Source organism: Sphaerodactylus townsendi, linkage group LG04 (assembly GCF_021028975.2).
Source record: "Sphaerodactylus townsendi isolate TG3544 linkage group LG04, MPM_Stown_v2.3, whole genome shotgun sequence".
Classification (NCBI taxonomy): domain Eukaryota; kingdom Metazoa; phylum Chordata; class Lepidosauria; order Squamata; family Sphaerodactylidae; genus Sphaerodactylus; species Sphaerodactylus townsendi.
Window position 1 is genome coordinate 47,360,306 of NC_059428.1, and position 18,998 is coordinate 47,379,303.

Genomic DNA, 18,998 nt, shown 5'->3' on the forward strand with positions numbered 1-18,998 from the left:
TGCTGTGAAGCCAGTTACATCTGACAGCCAAATATAACCTAAAAGTCCCCTCACCTAGACAGGGTCATTGAGAAGAGGGGACTGGGGGACAAAATTCCCAGGGCCCAAGTCAGCTGGAAGACCCCTGAATCCAGCTCCATGCAACATTCAGTGAAGTGTGCATGCACAGAACTGCAGTGAATGTAACATTCAAGTTGCAAAAGAGAGTAAGACTTGGAACCAGACTAACATTTGTGGGTGCAAGAACTTCTACCTGTGCAGTGTGATTCCATCATGGCATTCCAAAATACCCACCTGAAGCTGTGTTCCAGTGTGGATCCAATCTAATAACTGATTTTGATGATACTGAGGGCTGAGAAGTTATGATGTATGATTTTCTTTGCTTGTAGGGGGGAAAGATTCCAATCCGATGGACATCACCAGAGGCCATTGCTTACCGCAAATTCACATCAGCCAGTGATGCATGGAGCTATGGGATTGTTCTCTGGGAGGTGATGTCCTATGGAGAAAGACCATATTGGGAGATGTCCAATCAAGATGTGAGTATATTATAGATGACTGATGTTGTGGATTGTGAGAAGAAGTGAAGTTAAACAGCAGAAATTGACACTGATTTTTGGTTTCCTTTGGTAACCAACGTTTGAAATCTTTCCCTGTGTTGAACAGATATGTGCCACTCAATACAAAGTTTTTTTTAATGAACTATTAAATTCCAGTTATTGAACATCTACTATTTTAGGGAGCAGGACAGAACTGATGGGTTTGATAACCTAGAGGAAAGTTCACATTGTTCTTCATTCCACAGACATTGAGAGAATGTTTGTAGAACCTTTTTAAATGTCACCTGAGACCTTTTGACTGTATCTCCATTAAACCTTTCTATGAACATACAAGCTAATTAGAGCTGAACTGCATGAAAAGAGAAAGACAGCATTTGTGTTTAAGTTTTTAATGAGACAAATGCCTTTGGATGTGGCAAATAGATAACGTGAAGTGACTGTTTGATTTGTTTGGAAGTACATTCCATAGAGCTTCATTTAGATAGCTTTAAATTTAACTCTAGTCAGTTAAATAGATCTGCTATCCATTTTATGCTTGTTAGGAAAATAGCTTTTCCAAAGTCCCTCTTTCAAATGTACCATTTTGTCCACTTGGTTTGCTTAGTCTTAATTCCACAAGAGCCAATTACAAGCCACAGATTTGACAAGATACAAAACCCTAAGTGCGTATTGCAAATGAAGAAATGTTGAACATCACATTGTAAGCCCTAAACAAAGAAACAATAGCAGCAAATGAAACCAGACACTTTTTATTAGTAGATGGGAATATAATTGCAGAACATGTGGTCTCATGTGCCAGCACCACTAACTGTGAAGTATAACAAGTTTTGCATTGTTTGTGATGGTTTGAATTGATGACTTTAGTTCTCCAGTATGCAAGTACTAAATGTTTCCCAGTTGCTTTGCTATTGTTTTGAGATGGCAAATTGCCCCATGTATGTTCTGCCTCTCCCTCTTCCACACTGTAGTTTTATACCTGCACAATGCTAACACTACACAGCATGGTGGAGGCAATGGGACGCTTGCTCCCAGTCTCTTCACAACAGGCAGATGAATCAGTGGATCAAAAAAATGGCCCCTTGTCTATAGTATTATTTACCTTGCTGAATTTAATAACTTAATTTTATAATTGTTCTTCCCTATTTAAAATGTAGGAGAACATTTTGTCATCTGTTAGATAGTGATTTAAAGCTATCTGTTGAGTTTCAGTCATTTTTTCTAGGAGGGTTATAGGCATCACAATGTGTGGTTGTGTTTTATACACACACAAACCACAGCCTCTTTTGCCAAAACTGACTATTAGTGAAAATACGCTTGTTTCTGCAATCACTGGTAATCCAGTCTTATTGCTACTCCATGTACTTGTTAGGAATTTAGCGTATCTGTCAACAATCACATAAGAAATATGGGACTTTAACTGTTTGCTGAATGTAATGGAACTATGGGCATTTGGGTATACTTGAATATTTCTTGAATTATATGGTTAGCAACTACAGTATCCTCCGTGCATGCCATTTTAAATTTGTATTTCAAAAGCTGCTGCCACGCTATGTAAAGAAAAGGGGAAAATAGTTGAGTCTGCTAAGCTGTTTGCTACCAGTGGATGCTCACAGTTGAATACTGCCCTCTTTCTGTGAACCTGTTAACATAAAGGGCTACATTGATGCTGAAGTTATGCATGTATATGTGTTAAAGGAAATCACTTGAAAAATAAGATCAGTTCAGTGACTAGCCATGAAAGGCTACACAGTGGAAAGCGAGTGTGTAATGATCCAGATGTTTTCTTTTTAGAGCAATTGAGCCAGTATTTTAAGAAATGTATTAAATTGACCTGCATTTGGCCTAACCACATCCAAGTATCAAATAAAATATACATTACCTTATTTTTCTTTGGGCATTTTTTGTCTTAAATCTCTCCTTTGTAAGGTGCCTTAGCAGGTAACATGGAAGTGTTACATTTCAGAAAAATTAAAAGATAATTTCATTTGTTGCAATACTTAAAGACCATGATAGCATAGTAGTTTCGAGAACCAACAGGTAAGAATTTCATGAAATGCCCTTCAAATTTCTCTAATCTTGTGCAGGTAATTAAAGCTGTGGAGGAAGGGTACCGCTTGCCACCACCCATGGACTGCCCAGCTGCCTTGTATCAATTGATGCTGGACTGCTGGCAAAAGGACAGAAACAACAGACCGAAGTTTGAGCAGATTGTCAGCATCCTGGACAAGCTGATCCGTAATCCCAGCAGTCTAAAAATAATCACCAGTGCGGCTGCAAGGTGACACAATGCATTCTCCGTCTTTGCAAACTGAAAAATGAATGTGTTTGCTTTCTCCGCCTCTAGAAATTAAATAAGTTTGCTTTGTCTACCCACTTTCTTGCCTCTGTCCGTTATTGATAAACAAGTGGAATTTTTCAGGTCGTTCAAAACCCAATTGGCAAAAAGGGGTAAAGGAATGCCCAGTTTCACAGTCATGTCAGATCAGAACTCATAAGCTAGTAAATGCCATGGAAGGTGTGGGTGTTCAGCACCTCAAAAATGCTCTTATTCAGAAAGTGAGCATCATTGCAGCAGATTATACTCTGCAATTCCATGGTCATGCTGAATACGTAGCAAGGCTCCTCAGAAGCATTTGATCCTATAGACTGAAAGCTGCAGTATACCTGCTGGCCTTCCACAGGTGCAGAAATCAATTGCCTGTGTCTGCAAGCTGTCCCAAATAACATAGGACATAGCCAACCCTAGTTTAAAAATCCAGTTCTTGCCAGTGTTTCTTTATGTTTAATTCCCTTTGTGGTTCAGTGTCTGTCAAACTAGAGAGTGGATGCTTCCCCTCCACCCATTATTCTATATCCTGTTAGGAAATTGTTGCTCCATCACTTTTAACTACTGGCAATTATTCTAAAGGAATGTTCTTATTGTCTGACAGGCTAGCCTGCAGAAGTGATAATTGGTATTCCTCCTGAAACTGATAGCTTTCGTTTCTATGAACAGCAGAGACCTTAAAATAGCATAGTTTTCCTGGCTAGCTGTTCACCAGCTTTTCCTTGTACAGACTGTCTAAGATCACGTCAGCTAACCATTGGCTTCAATCAGCAGAGTGGTTAACATTTATGAAATGCCTACCACTGAAATTCTTCTCCATTAATGTGTGGCATTTCACCATGAGATTTGCTACCCCAATTTGAGTAAGATTTACTAAACTTATATGTAGTCTTCCTTTACTGATTCCTGTGCATTCCTCTGGAGAACCTACGCTAGCACATTGCAGCTTAGTTCACCTCTCCTCTCATTGTCCACCCTTCCCTTTCCTAGCTCAGGAAAACCAAACATGAAGTAACATGGGGAGGTAGAAGCTGAAAGCAAAGGATATGAGGATGTATCGTGGTGCTGCAAGAAAAACAGCCAACTAGAGTCTAGTTGTATCCAAAAGTTTTTGGTTGTTTTGAAATGGTGGCCAACAGGTCAAGTGCAGATAAGAGTTGAATCAGCTGTGTTCCAAAATATTCATGTCTCCAAACCATTTATTGACTACTGCTTGTGATTAGATATAACATATTTGATTATCACATATACATCCCATCTCTCCATATTCCCACTTGATATGGATACATACATTCAGATGACTAACTTAACAGGTTTTCACATGGGAAATGGGTCCCAAGTCTTCTTGTTTCTTAAATGTGTGCTATTGGGCTGCAATAGAGTTATTGTGGCTGATTGTTCTACCTCATAACAGTTCTGAAATACATACGTTAGGTTCATACTTGTTTTCCTATTACAGATTACAGATGACAAGATAAAATACAATTATTGCACAAAATCAAATTATTCATAGTTGAGTAATTGAAGCCCAAGATAGTCCAAGATCTTGAAATGAAATTCTTTGGTGGTAGCCTAACTAAACAGTGGAAAATTCCTGACTAGATTTTCCCTTTGACTCTTAAGCCATTTTTGCATGTGGCAGAAACGGCTGTCCACCGGCATAATTGATGCTGGTGGATGCATGAGACCGTTCACACAGTCTCGTGCGGGCAGCACTGAGGCTGCTGCGACCTGCAGAGGTGGCTTCGCATGGAGCCACCTGCAGGTCATCCCATTCACCTACCACTCCTTCCTGTGCAGCTCTGGACAACTGGAGGAACATGCCCACGTTGCCCTCTGACCTCCGGGGGTCGGAGAGCAGCGTGGACATGTCTCTCCAGCCATCCAGAGCTGTGCAGGGAGGAGAGGTAGATGAACAGGAACACTGGAGGGACCAAAAGTGGCACCCTCATGCCAGTGTGCTTCATACCACGCCGGCAGGAAGACGCCGCTTTTCAAAAAACTCATTCAGGGAGTGAGTTTCAAAAGTGGCATTTTTGTGCCAGTTGGGGGGGGGGCGAGCACAGTGCTGCTTTGATGTAGCAGCGCCAGCTGTGCAAACAGCACCCCAGGGACAGTGTTTTTTTCCCGTCCCTAGGGCGCTGTTTTTCGGCCGTGTGGAAACAGCCAAAGAGGCAAATAGTAGCTGAGAAGACCCTAATTTAAATTGGGAGCATGACACAAGGCAGGGAAAAAGGAGTAAATCTTCTCCTTTCTTCCTTACCATGTAAGGAAGGCGTTTCGATAGCTTACCAAGTCAGGATGGAAAAACTGGAACGTTTTCCCTGCTCTCCTGTTGCCCTGATCCACATAAATGTCTGTGTAGCAGCCATTTTGCTTTAAAAATCCTGGAAAGTTGAGGTCTTGGATATTCCAGCATCTGAGAGGACATTAAGTCTAAGTGCTCCTAGTTCAACACTTTATCACTATACTATATTGGCTTAAACAAAACCTTTTTGGCCTGTTATTTCACAGTCTAATCTATAAATACTTGGCTCTGGTAGTTCTGTATACATCACTCTGTATGTCTGCAACATCTCTCAGTGTAGACAGAATCAATGCTTTTCTGGTATAAGATGTCTGAAAGACAGTGTGAAAGGCCAGCTAATTTAATCTGTGTAGCATTTATATTTTGTAGAATGAGGTTATAGTTCACCAGTTTTGATCAGTTCCACCTTTTTTGGTTCAGTTTATTATTTCTCAGCCCCTTACGTATTGCTTTGTGATAACTGGAATCAATTCTAGAGCAGATGGAACAATACCGTGTTTGGAAAACCTGCACTCATGAGAAGGGGGAACCTACTAACTTCTCCCCTTTTGCAAATGCAGTGAGCAAACCCTGGTTTTGAAACCTCAGCAGCCAATAAAACAGTCCATCTGTATAAATATATGTTTACAGTCCCCTAGCTTTGATTGCCAGTAGTTGAGTGTAATTCTAGAAACAATGTTGCCCAGAGAAGGTGATGGGTAGTGTTAAAGTCTCAATAAAAGATGAGGAAGAGGTGGGGTTCAACGAGAAGGTTGAGCAGAACAGGCTCACACCCATAGAAACAGCACAGGCTCACACCCATAGAAAAAGAGGAAGAACTAAGTTGGTGAATAGCAGTACAGGTAGATGAGGCTTGAACCTCATCTGGGTTTTCTCCTTAAATAGAGAGGAATAATGGGGTAGTTGGACAAACTGGCAGTGCATTTTTTTTTATAATGTTGGAGTCTTAAACTGTGGGAAGGAGGCTGTTTTTGACAGGGTTTGTGGTGATCTCTCATTCTCATGAATGTCTCATCTGGTAGCATCTTGTGGTAAGCCAAAAGTTCCCCCATCTATGATTTTAGCATTCATGTGGAACACATTTTGTAAAATGAAAATAAAGCATTTGGTCTGTTTTGATGCCTGGATAGGTCTATGTTGATACCTAAGATCTTGTTATTCAGTTACTTTGATCTAATCAATAAGTTTAGAATCATCTATCCAAAAATCGAATTGAATGCTTGCTTTAAATTCTTATTTAAGGTGAGCCTATCTTTTTTAACCTATTGCAAGTTTTTAGCAAGTTTTGACGCTTGGAAAAGTTTAAATGGTCTCCACTAATGTGAGGTCTGTTTTTGGATACCCATTTAGCAAAGCAGGAAAAAGTAGTGAAGATCTTTAGCAATATAGCATTTCAGAAGGGGAAAAAAAGCAGAATGGCAGGAGGCCTACAATGACTCATAACAGGAAGGCAGAAACAATTTGAGGAACATATGTCTAGGTCAAGTTAAGAAACCAGCTTCCAGTACTGATTGACGTTAATGTTGAAAGTTTCAGTACATGCAGTAGGTTGAGAGTGTTCTATTTAAAGAATTGGAAGGCAAGGAATGTAGGGGGCTTTTTCTCCCACTAACATACTCAGTGTCCAGGTTTGACTGTTTATAGGTTCCAGTCCCTATGGCAGCAAGGCAGCTGCAGTTTCCTGGAACAGAGCGGGGGGAGGGGGGTTAGGAGAGAGTATGGAAGTGCAGATAGATCACATCTTGGTTTTCATTAGTAACAAGTTGTCCAAACTAAGGAAATGTAAAGGACTATAGTGGCATGGAGTTGACTCTCCAGGTACTTCCTTTGACTTCCTGAAGCCAGGTGGAATCTGTTTTTCAGTATTACTGTGTCAATCTTAAACTACCGGTATGTCTCCTTTCTTCATGAGCTATTGCACAGAATTACTATGACTCTTCCACCATCAGCAGCTCTATCACGTGCTGGGAACTGCACTCATAAGAGTACATTGCATGATCTCTATGCCATGTACCAAAAAAGGGTGGGCTGGGTTTTATATTATTAGGATCAATACTTTAATAGAATGACATAATCATAAACACATGAAGCACCTTAAAACGAAGCAAAGATGGAGTTTAAAATACAGTCAGTAGCATCAATTGAGGGGAAAACTCTACTTCAGAAAATGAAAAAGCTGCTGCTGCTGATAAATAGTTGAAATGATAAAGTACTCAGAAAGCAAAAAGCAAATAGAAAAGCTTCTGTTGTGTTCGACATTGCAACCATTTTAAGAGAAATGATGTGTTCTTAAAAACAAAGCGCCAAGCTTTCCGCAAGACGGGCGGAAAGGCGTGACGCCTGGAGACGGTAAAAACGCCAGCGTCTCCAGGGCTGTTATCTTACCGCATCGGCGCGGCGCAGCTGCAGCGCAGCCGCGCCGCCTAGCCAGCCTACCCTCGGGCTGGCCCAAGCAGTCGGCGATTCCAAGAACGCTTAAGAAGAAGTTCTTTTTGGAATATACGCCGCCGTGAAGCCGCTTTCGTCGGTTTAACGGCAGCAGCTTCATCGGCGCCTCGGTTCGCCGACTTTCCGGCACTTTAATCTTTTAATTTTGCCTCGGCAGTCGCTGAGGCCTGGGGACACTTCCCCGCCCTGTGCCACTCGAGCAGGCGCGAAGAGGGTTAAAGGGCGGTGTCCTTGCAGGCCTCGGCGACACGCCGGAGAGCCTTCATCGGGACAAGCCACCGTATGGCTACCGGGCGCCCGCGGCGCCGGCTGTCCGCTTCTCTTCCCAGGACCGTCCCATATTGCGCGATGGTCCCAGCCGCCTTCAGCCAGTCGGCATCGAAGCGCCGTACCCCAGCCGTTTCTGCCGCCGTGTGGAAACGGCCAGAGCTTTTGCCACACATAGTGATAGACTTCAATTGGCAAATCTGGTTTAGGAGACTCAAACACCAAACATAAAAGCAATCTTATTTATTCTTGATCCAGGTAAACCTGATACAAAGAAATAGCAAGGGAAGCTAACATGCCACATAGTTAGGTCAATTTTATTTTTGGAACAAAGTTACTAATTTTATCTGAGTGACACTTTGAAATAGCTGTAGAGGCAAAGATTGTACTCCTTGTGGTACAGCGATAATTAAAGTCAACAAATTGTCTCAATAGCTCCTCTGTGTGTCATTTATTTTCTAGTTTCCTGTTGGGAAATGCACGATTGCATGATTCCATTTGGCAGTGTGGATAATATTTTTTTAAAATTCACATACACTTTTGTTTTCCTAAGTAAAGAGATAAAAACTAGGTTGAGCTTATAATTACCGGTAGTCCCAAATTTTGATCTATAGAGTTATTTATAAACTGTAAATTAATTTTTTAATACAAGTAAAACTATGGGATTCATCTGAACATAGCAGGAATGTAAGATCTTGAAAATTATAAGGCTGAAATAGACCAGTCTGAAAAACGCTTGAGTAGAAGAGATCAAGTAAAAAAAAAAAAGATCTACTTCAGGTACAGTATTTAATATATCTGTTGGTAGCTAACATAATGCTATCTCTCCAGTAGTCATAATGCTTGATGCTAGTGGTTACAAATTAAGTTATCTGTTTCCCACTGGACAGCTGGCATACTCAGCACAGCAATTTATATCAGCAGGAGGCCAAACTCCATTGCTATTTATATGTGTATTTCAAGACCTGTTGTGGTGTGACAGAAAGTTCCTTTGCAATGTGGCAACATCCATCTTTGTGACAGCAAACCAGGGCTTTTCAGGCTTGCATGCAAAAGAACAAGGTTAATTCCAGCTGTTAACATAATAGGCTGAGTCCATAAAAGCTGACTACAAGAGGCCATTGGTGGAAAATATACTCTGCCATTCAATTGTTGAGAGGGTTACTGTCCTTTATTTATGACAGCCATATGCTGACAAATAAGTCATACTGAGTGCCAGGATTATTAGTATTGAGGATTCTTTCTATGCCAGTATACAGACAACAAATTTGAATATAGTAGTGGGAGTGAGGAGCGGCAAAAATAAAAAGGAAGGGGAGAGCTATTGGGTTGATGTTGTTTCACTTCCCCTGAGCAAACATGTAATTTCCATGATTTCTTTTTAATGACTGCCGTCTGATGCTAGTAGGTCCTGATTTATGAAAAGCTGTAAAAGATCAGGTGGAACCCTGCAGGACGTCATTTACAGCTGCATGGATTGGAGGCCATCTAATTTGTCTATTAAAAGTGTGAGCTTATGGCATACATCACCCTCCCCATGCATTTCATGTGTAGACCTGCTGTCTAAGGGTTGATCAGGTGGGGGAGGAAAAGCCGATGGATACAGATGTTCTGAAAGCACAGCATTCCCTTGGTGCACATGAGGGGACATCACAGGCTCTTCACAGTTAGAGACAAATTCCTAGTCATTGATAAACTGTCCAGATGTCTTCTCAAAGGAGGAAAGTAACTAATTTTACCCTACTAGGAGAAAAATGATATTCTGATTATTCTATGGTCTTGTGTATTAAAATTAGCTCATATTTATGCCTTCATTACACTTTGGTCTCAACAATTAATGTTAAAGCTTTACAGGACTTTTCTAAGCTGTAATCATACCATTTTGTTCTTTCTCAAGATATATAAATAAGGGTTTTTTAAATGAGTGTTAAGTGAATTCCTCTTTTGTTAGAATAAAAATATTAGCTTAACTAGAGAAGAACTTCTGCATACTTCATAAATTCTTAAATAAATACCTTGGGATAATAGAACTTATATGAAGAAAGTGATAAATTAAATAAGTTCTTTATTAGACTAATAGAGGATAGCTAGGTTCATGCAATATATATATTAGTATGTCCTGTTAACCTATTTTTCAAATGGCCATTCAAAGAAAATGACAGCAATCTAAATAAGCTGGGTATGGATGAGAACTATGTGGTGAGCCATCCCAATAGCTGGAAAGCCAAACCACTTTCTAAATTCAGCCAGCCTCTTCAGTTTTTATACCAGCATGGACACTTATTGGACTGCTGAATTGAGTAATATCAACTCTCTACCAGAAAGGGTGACCTACCGGTGATAATGCTTTGATCTTCTTGAAATATTTTGCTTTTGTTGCTGCTGCTGCTGTAGTTTAATATAATAATAACAAACATTCTAACCAATTATCTCAAGGAGCCTAGGGATTTTTTAAAAAATGCATTGATGAAAAGAGATCCAGAAAAGTGAAGTGAGGGATTAATTTGTAAACTGAATGCGTATGAATAGTGCTGGAACTTTGTGTGGGTGCATGCACCCATGTACACACACCTGCATAGATATAAATGAAAAAATGTGACTGGTCTGATCACATGAATACAGACTGTATATTGAGTGTAGTGTGAAAAGTAGGTTTGAGTGTGTGAGTGGGATGACAATATGAAGAGTTTGTATATAAATGGAAAACATGAGGAAGAGTTAATAAGTAATGGATATAGTCAAGACATTGTGAACAAAAATGCATGCAAATTTTATGTGGGTTCCTACAAAGACAAGTTAAAGTCAGCCACTTCTTCTCAGTTTCTGCCTCCTTAAAGTGCAAATCCCAATTTTCGTTTTCCTTTTCCCCCTGTGCAAATGGAACCCACAAACGTGTACCACCCATAGGAGCATGTGGTGTCACATATCCTTGGTCTCAGGCCATTTTGTCATGTGGGTGCGGAAAATCACCCCCACCCCTCCTCCTTCCCCCCTGCTGTGCCCCACACCACTCCTCCTCCCCACCGCTCTGACCCAGACAGGAGCTCCGAGCCAGGGCCAGCCAAGGGGCCAACCCTGCCACAAGGGCTTGCTGGCCAGGGAGAGGCCAGCCCTGGCGCTGCCTCCCTGCATGGCACACCTGAATGGGAAGGGGGGCTGAGGCCTGGCCTGAAGGACTGCATCTTGGTGGCTGGCCCCACAGGAGGAGGCTCAGCCAGTGCCCAGGGTTGGCAGTGCTAGGTCGAACCCCCCTTGACCCGGCTCCCTCCCACTCCATCTTGTCCCATCCGGCAGAAATGAGTTTCCAGTGGGCAAACAGGCGGTGCGTCATGCTCTTTTGAGGGCACATTCCTGAGGCCTGGGCACATTCCTGTTAAAATGGAGCCAGGGGGAACCAGATTTTGCCCTGGGCTCCATTTTCTGTAGATACACCTCTGGGAAGCCATTAGTCTTTCTGGTTCCTGATTTTGTGCTGATTTTGATTTTGTGCTGATTTTGATTTTGTTTTTGTTTTAGTTGTACATTGATGATGAATAATCTGAATAAAGTAGTATAAAATAGACACTAAGAAAAACCTGGGCAAAACCAAAAGATACACATGACAACATACTTTAAAAAGCAAAAAAAAAAAGTGCCAATGAGTTATTCGTCCCAGTTTGCTTGAGGAAAGCTTCACACTGGGGTATCTTCCACCCTCCCTATACCTATAGGTAGAAATGTTCCTTAATTCTTCTGAAATTCACTTCTTCTGATATTCTTGTCAGTCAGTTTTACTACATATCACCTTTGGAGGCATATTCAATTGTTCCACCCCATACCTTTCTAAAGTAGATGTATAATTGAATCAGCTTAAGGAACTGAGTTGATACCTCCCCCCACTTTCTCTCCTGCGTTGATCTCAGAGATTATTACTGTAGAGGCTTTTTAGTGTTTAACCATAAAATGTTAGAATTTTATTAAACTCCTCAGGTGAACAAAATAAGAGCAGGGAGAAATTTAGTAAGAAGGAAAGAAGCAGACTTGTATACAAATATTAATTTGTCTTTAACAAAACAGCTCAGAAGATATTTGGGCTGTTTGGTAAGACTTCAGTTTGTTACAGATTTCTGAATTCTTTGAAATAAAATAGACTTTCTGGTTGTTATGCAGCTCTGACTCACACTTGGACTCATGGGTTCATGTGTAAACTCTGGTGAATCTTGAAATAATGGAATATTCACCTAACTCCCTTTTCTCCTTAAGACTCCTTAAGACCTGTAGAATCACTGCAGAGCTTTTGAACTAAATCCACCTCAGAACTAAGAATGGAAACCATCCAGAGCAGTCCAAGCAAGCTACCAAGAATTAGATGGGGGGAGAAGAAAGAGAGAGCTGGGATAGGGGCAGAATGAATGCTGGAGAGGACCAGAAAGAAAAAGAGAACAAGAACTGGGGTAGGTGGAGAGTTGAAAGATAAAGGAGAGTTGGGGTAGGGAGAGAGAGGTCGTTTCCCCACTTACCTTTTGCTGCGCGCTACTCGTGGCAAGTAACGCGAGGTCCCGCTGCACTCCCCACTGTGCCAGTGGCGACAGCACAGCAACCCCGAATCTGCCGCTCTCCTTCCCCCTTAGCGTGTGGTATTTCTGTTCCTGGATGGAACAGCACCTTTTTGAACACCCCGCGCTCTGCGCTTGGGAGGGGGGAAGCCCGGGGGTGTGACTGCCGGTTTCAAGACGGAAGCTTCAGAGGCTGTCTCCAAACTCTCCCTTCCCTCCCTCTGCCCTTGCGCCCTGCTGCAAAAACAGGGACAGAAAAGAATTTTTAAAAAAGAAGATAGGAGGCGCGTTCCTGCAGTGGGGAGTAAGACTTCACGCTCAAAAGCTGCGATTCAAAGGAGAGCGGTTTGCCTCAGCGTGTTTTTTTTTTAAGTGGAGAATCGGCCTGAGAGAAAGAGAGAGCTGGAATAAGAAGGCAGAACAGAGACTGGGGTTTGGTACTACCTTTACATACAAAGAGCTTTCTTACTATCATTACATTCTTTTTATTCTAGACCTTCAAATCTCCTTCTGGACCAAAGCAGCATTGAAATTTCAGCTCTCCGCTCTACAGGTGACTGGCTCCATGGTATTCGGATAGGACAATGCAAGGAAATATTCACAGGAGTAGAATACAGCTCGTGTGATACGATAGCTAAGATTTCTTCAGAGTAAGTATTTATGATACAGTTTGTTCTTGAATTGTTTGTGTTTGCTCATGCAGATGACCAAATTAAAGTTCCAGAAGACAGGACTTCACGTCATGTAAGAGACCCATGACCAGGATTTTTCATTGTTTATGTTAAAGATCAACTATGTAATGGAGGATTTGCGTAAGGGCTATGGTGCAGGTGGGAAAGGCTTTCCCCATTCATCCTTTCCGGCTAGAAGACATACACACTGAGCTTTTTTAAATCCCTGATGGGGGAAAGGTACAATATGAGCGTCTGCCCTTTTTTCATTACTAGGATTAATAGCTGTTATGAATGCAAAAGGGAAATTTTATGCAATACAATAGTTCCACTGGCTATAACATACAAATAATGCACAGAAACCAATCTTTAGAATCTTACTTTCCATGGGCTCATCCTCATGTGTCAATACCACGCAAGCATATGATCTTAAGACCCACATTTGTACAATTCCATTCATTAAAAGCTTTGCCAAATTGCAAAATTAAGGATTTTCCTTGATGCAAGGACTTTCAAAGCACTTTACTACAGTGCATGTTGGGTTTTGGTGGTCAAGATTAAGTTGGTCTTGGAAGAAAAAAGCTTAAAGAATTCATGGAGTTTTTAAGCTCTTGAAAAAGATTTGTGCAGTACTGAATATTCCATTTTCATGGAAATTCAAAAATTTTAACATTTCAGCAAGAAGAAGGTGTGTTTGTCCAAGAGAAATTAAAAGTAGCTATCTCTCATTCTTCACTGCCACAATTACATCCTCACAATGCCATCCAGCAGAGTTATTCTGAATTGATAAGGGGCTCTTCAACCAGACAGTTGAAAATGTTCAGTTAGAAAAAACACAGGATCACAGTGATGATTTTTGAGATGCATTTTGCATAAAAATATCACTTGTGTCCTATATGAGTTGATTTCTATAGCTGGTTCAGTTCAGTCACAGGATGACAACAAGAGTACAGTCTCTTCCTATTTGTATGGATGACTTTCAGTTGGTGAGGGCTAATGAACTGGACAGGATTCTTAGAAATGTATGGCCCACCACATCAAGACTTGACCTTTGCCCTTCATTGGTGTTGATGAGCCCTTCGGGGATAGGGTGGTATATTAAATCCAATTAATAATAATAATAATAATAATAATAATAATAATAATAATAATAATAATAATAATAATAATAATAATAAATAGTCAAGCCATGATCTCTCAGCAGGAGGGTATAATTCCACTGACACTGAATGAGGAAGTTGTGAGACCCCTGAAGAAGACACACCTGGACCTCAGTGATATAACAACTACTGCCCAGTAACCAAAAATACACTTTAGAAAAAGGTGGTTGAGCAGGTAGTGGGTATGCAGCTTCAAATGATTTCGGAAAAGCGGGATTATACAGACTCACTTCAATCCAGATTCAGGCTTGCGTTCAGGAAAAAAACAGAACTTGGATCCCCTGACTGGTTATCTTCTCTGGGAAAGTGACAGAATCTCCTGGGAAGCTCTGGGGCATTCAGTACCATTGACCATGTAACATTATGGAGAGGCTGTTTGGAAATGGGGGTACTCTCCTTCAGTGGTTCTATTCTAACTCTTCCAACTGATTCAAGATGGTGGTGTTCGGGAACTGCTGCTCAGCCCCATGGCATTTATTTCACGACCTTTATCATATCCTATCTTATTTACCCTGTCCTCCCTCATGGTTTCAACTTGTCCCTAATGCTGTTTAGCATCTACATGAAATTGCTGAGAAAGAAAATTAAAAAAATATTTTTATTTATTTTATATTGTGGTTTCATTGGAAATATGACACTAAAATGTGCTAAATAAATAAATTCTGTAATGATCCTTTCTACTTTTGCCAGGATCTTGGTTGCCCATAACTGACTGCTATTAGAAAAGCTGACTGGCCAGAAAAGCCTTTGACATCCAGGATGGTGATAATTTCTCATCACCACATGCTTTCCTGTTCGACTGGGGCCAAAAGGGTCAAATACTCCAAGATCTGAAAGCTGCTGGGCAGATGTATCATTTTTTTCACCGTTCTGGGGATTTTTATGTTCTTTACTTAAAATAGTTATTTTCTTGGATCATGCTTGTCAGTGTTTCTAACATAGGAATTCTACTGCCTTGCCCATCTGGAAATATTCTTAAAACTTAGCTGCAAGTCCAGCCTCTGTTTAACAGTATGTAAAGGACAAAGATGACCCTCCTGTGGAGATTTTTAAAATCTCCACAGGAGGGTCATCTTTGTCCTTTACATACTGTTAAACAGAGTATATGAAATGTATATGAAATGCTTGCCATCAACCAAAATTCATTAATTGTGTTCTGTATTTTTCAGTGATATGAAGAAGGTTGGTGTGACAATTATTGGGCCCCAGAAAAAGTTCATTAGCGGTATTAAATCTCTGGAAATGCATACAACGAATGGTCCTGTTCCTGTTTAAGGTACCAAAATGCCAGTTCTCAGGACACCACAAGAAGAAGCGAGAAGTTGCTGCAAAAAGGCATAGTGACGAGTGAAAAACCACAAGATGTAAAAGGCACTCTTGTAAACAAGCAGGAAACATTATATTTGGGTGGACAGCTCAAGTCCACTGAGAGACTCATCTGCTGAGTTAAACTGCCTTAAAATAGAAATGAAAACTGGATTTTTTTTTGGGTACATTCTTTCTTCCCTGGTAATAATCAACTGTTTCAATATATCATTTGAAAAAAAAATTCTTCCAAGAAATCTAGAGCCATGTTAATATTAGGAGGCTGACATGAAATGCAAAACAAAAACAAAACAAAAAAGCTGTGGGTGTTATGCTGCAATTTGGCTGATAGTCAGCAGCAGTAAAGTGGAGAGAGAGAAAGGAACCTTTGCAGTATTTTTTATAAGAAGAAAGGATAGGTGATTAGTATTTTATTTCTTTAAAACCTGATTCTTGTAATGATATTTGGGGACAATACCTCAGACTTTTGGCCATATCTGCAACAATATATTTGTAATATTCTGTTTCAGCTCAGGAGGTAATACATGTATAACTTTTGCGACAAAATGGAGACAATACTTCGCATATAATGCTTGCCATGAAGCTAGTTCTGCTGTGGGTATTCTTTTTTTAAATAAAAAAATCTTACTTTTTTTAAAAAAATGAAAGGCATATTTATTTTACTTTTGAAGTTCTTTATTGTTTATATTTATATATGTATATTAATTTGGATTAATGACTGCCAAGTGCCAAACTCAGACGTTGGCTTCAATTCTAATATTTTGGGGGAAACAACTCATTGAAGTCCAAGTGACTGTTGTCCAGGCAGGAAAAAAAGAAAAGCTCCGCATGCACAAAAAGCAATGTTATGTATACAGATTTTGGACATTGCCATTTGCCTAGATGCCATAGTAGAATCTAGGGAACCATTCAGTCATTTTTCCACATGGAAACTAGCCTTGGTGAACTGTTCCTTGTTTCTCCATGAAAATTGCATGTGCGCATGCAGTGTTCAGTTGTTGCCAGATATTCGCTTGTTTTAAGTTTGGGATCATCCTTGATGGGAAACAAACTGTAACAAGATGTTATTTGGTGGCAAAATTATATGTTTTCATTACTCTGTGATCCAGAAAAGAAATTATGGAAATCATCGAACTTGTATTAGAGAACTAACATAGTGTTGTTGGCATCCATTTACAGTATATGATTACAGTACCTACAATACATTTCTAAGAGTTGTATGGTATTACAAAATAGTATGCGTACAGTGTGGATGGAATGATCTCCAGGTCGACATGTATCCTGTTCATATGTTCTGTTGCTTCCGTTGGTCTCTTTTGTATCACCAACAGGGCCATCTTTTTAAAAATGAGTCAGATAGAACTACATGACTCCATGGGGACTGTGAAGTTTAACAGAGTATACAATCACATTTTTAAAAGTATGAATTAGCACTGTGGCATCATGATCCTTGATTATATGTATTATCACTAGTTAACCACTTCCATAACTTCCAGATTTTCTAGTATAATATCAGTGAGATTCGGTAACTTTTTTCCTGCTAATTGAATAGCCTTGCTCCCACAAAAGAGGTAGCTCACTTAGCAGAGGGGAATCATAGGAACAATCCACAGTGGTGTGCGGTAGTCTGTTGCCATAGAAGCCACTTTCCACCATGTTAAGCCCAGCTTTACATTCTGCAAGATCAACACCATACATTTCTATCCATTTGATTTGCTAAAAAAGAACAAATCCACCCCTTCTTCCCTCCCCAGTAAGTTTTATTGATATGGTAGTACCACACAGAATTCAATATCCAGGACGAAATTTTGAATACATGCAAAAGAAATAAATTTATTTATGTCACTGAGTTTCCAGAATAAATTGAAAAGTCTTGCCTATCCTTAGTTATATCTCAATATCAATTCATACAGTCAGACATATTTCTGAATACGCTCAGTAGTAGGCATTGATATTATTGTTTGTTCAAGAGAAAATTCATTTTGCAGTTGGTTTTAAAAGAGCTTTGAGTCTTCTATTTCTTACAAATAAAATTTTGTTAGTGTTCAGTGGTCTCCTATAGTCCACATTCCCTTTCTCCCCGTGTACATATGTAAACATAGCAGTGTACAATTCTTAACTGTGGAGTAGAGGAAATAGAAACTGTCTGGCCATCTTCCTGTACAGGACCTGCCTTTGATTATTATTTACATCAAACAGGCAATACAAAGTATTCACAAAGAATATGTACCATATTATTGATTTTGTATCTTAAAATTATGGTTTTTACAAATATTATTTATTTCTGTTAACATATAACATAGAGGGGGTTTTTTTGCTGTATGTTAGAAACCAATAAGCATTGTATAGTGATTTGAAATGCCAAATCTGCATTTACTTTTAACTTTTAATTTCAACAAATTACTTAATCATTTAGTTTTATTATATTGTGCAATTGTAGATGGCCTAATACTAATGTAAAATGATTTGTAGTGGAAACATTTATATTTTTATAATAAACATAATGAAAGTATTTTTACATATTTGAATGCAGCGGTGGATTGCTTTGAAGCCGTGGTCAGCAATCTTCAGATGAGTTTAATAGAGGTTTACAATACATCTGGAAGAGTATCAGTTTTCAATGGAATTTGGAGGCACACTACACTCAAGGCCCAGGGAAAATCATGAAAAATACACAATAACAGTGTGTGTAAGAGGGCAAGGCTTGCCCTCTTCATCCAAATAAATATGCTGGTTTTAGTGTCATCGACTGCTCACGGTGGATGTTATTAAAAATGTGATCCAGGGATAAGGTTGAGCAATTCAATGTGTATTTTTCATTAGCTAATTAAGAATGGGTGCTTCTACATGGGGATCATTCCACGCATTGAAAGAAGGAAGCTCTTGTATTAAAGTGGAACATCTATCTTTTGTTATGCACATTCTGAGCACGATTGGGGCTTTTCCCTTGAAACCAGATTAAAAATAAATCTGTTCCAATCTAACTCAAAGGCCAATCTACAGAGTCACTGTGGGGGAGAGTCCATAACCACTATAATGCTGTTAGAATAGAACATGCCGCAGTTGGAAAAAGGCATTTCAAGGCAGTGGGCAGAATTGCTGTGGCATGTGTTCACAGACAGACCTCTGTATACCATTGCATGCCCACTAGAGGGACAACTGTCATGCTTAAACAGCTATGAAGGAAGTAGCTTGCTATGGCATAGGACCCCGGGCTAGAACAAGGGAGTTGACAAGCAATGGAACAGCACTTAAATCCACACTGGTCACTGAAGCAGTGGTTGCAGACTCAGCAAATGGCTGGCATTGTTCTGTGAATGGAATCCATCCGAACCTAGAAAGAATCCAGAGACAAGGAGATAGTAATGAGCAATATGCAGCAGAGCAGCAAACAGCC

At 40.0% G+C, this 18,998-nt stretch overlaps 1 protein-coding gene across 2 annotated transcripts in view; it reads left to right on the plus strand.

Annotated features, from left to right (window-relative positions):
* Positions 1-16,243, plus strand: part of EPHA3 (EPH receptor A3) — a 247,937-nt gene extending 231,694 nt beyond the window's left edge. For both annotated transcript variants that reach the window (XM_048492811.1, XM_048492810.1), the window contains exons 14-17: positions 390-539; positions 2,645-2,838; positions 12,939-13,094; positions 15,445-16,243. In XM_048492811.1, the coding sequence (XP_048348768.1) occupies positions 390-539; positions 2,645-2,838; positions 12,939-13,094; positions 15,445-15,550 (606 nt within the window). In that variant the 3' untranslated portion in view covers positions 15,551-16,243. The remainder of the gene's footprint in view (positions 1-389; positions 540-2,644; positions 2,839-12,938; positions 13,095-15,444) is intronic.
* Positions 16,244-18,998: the final 2,755 nt, after the last annotated feature.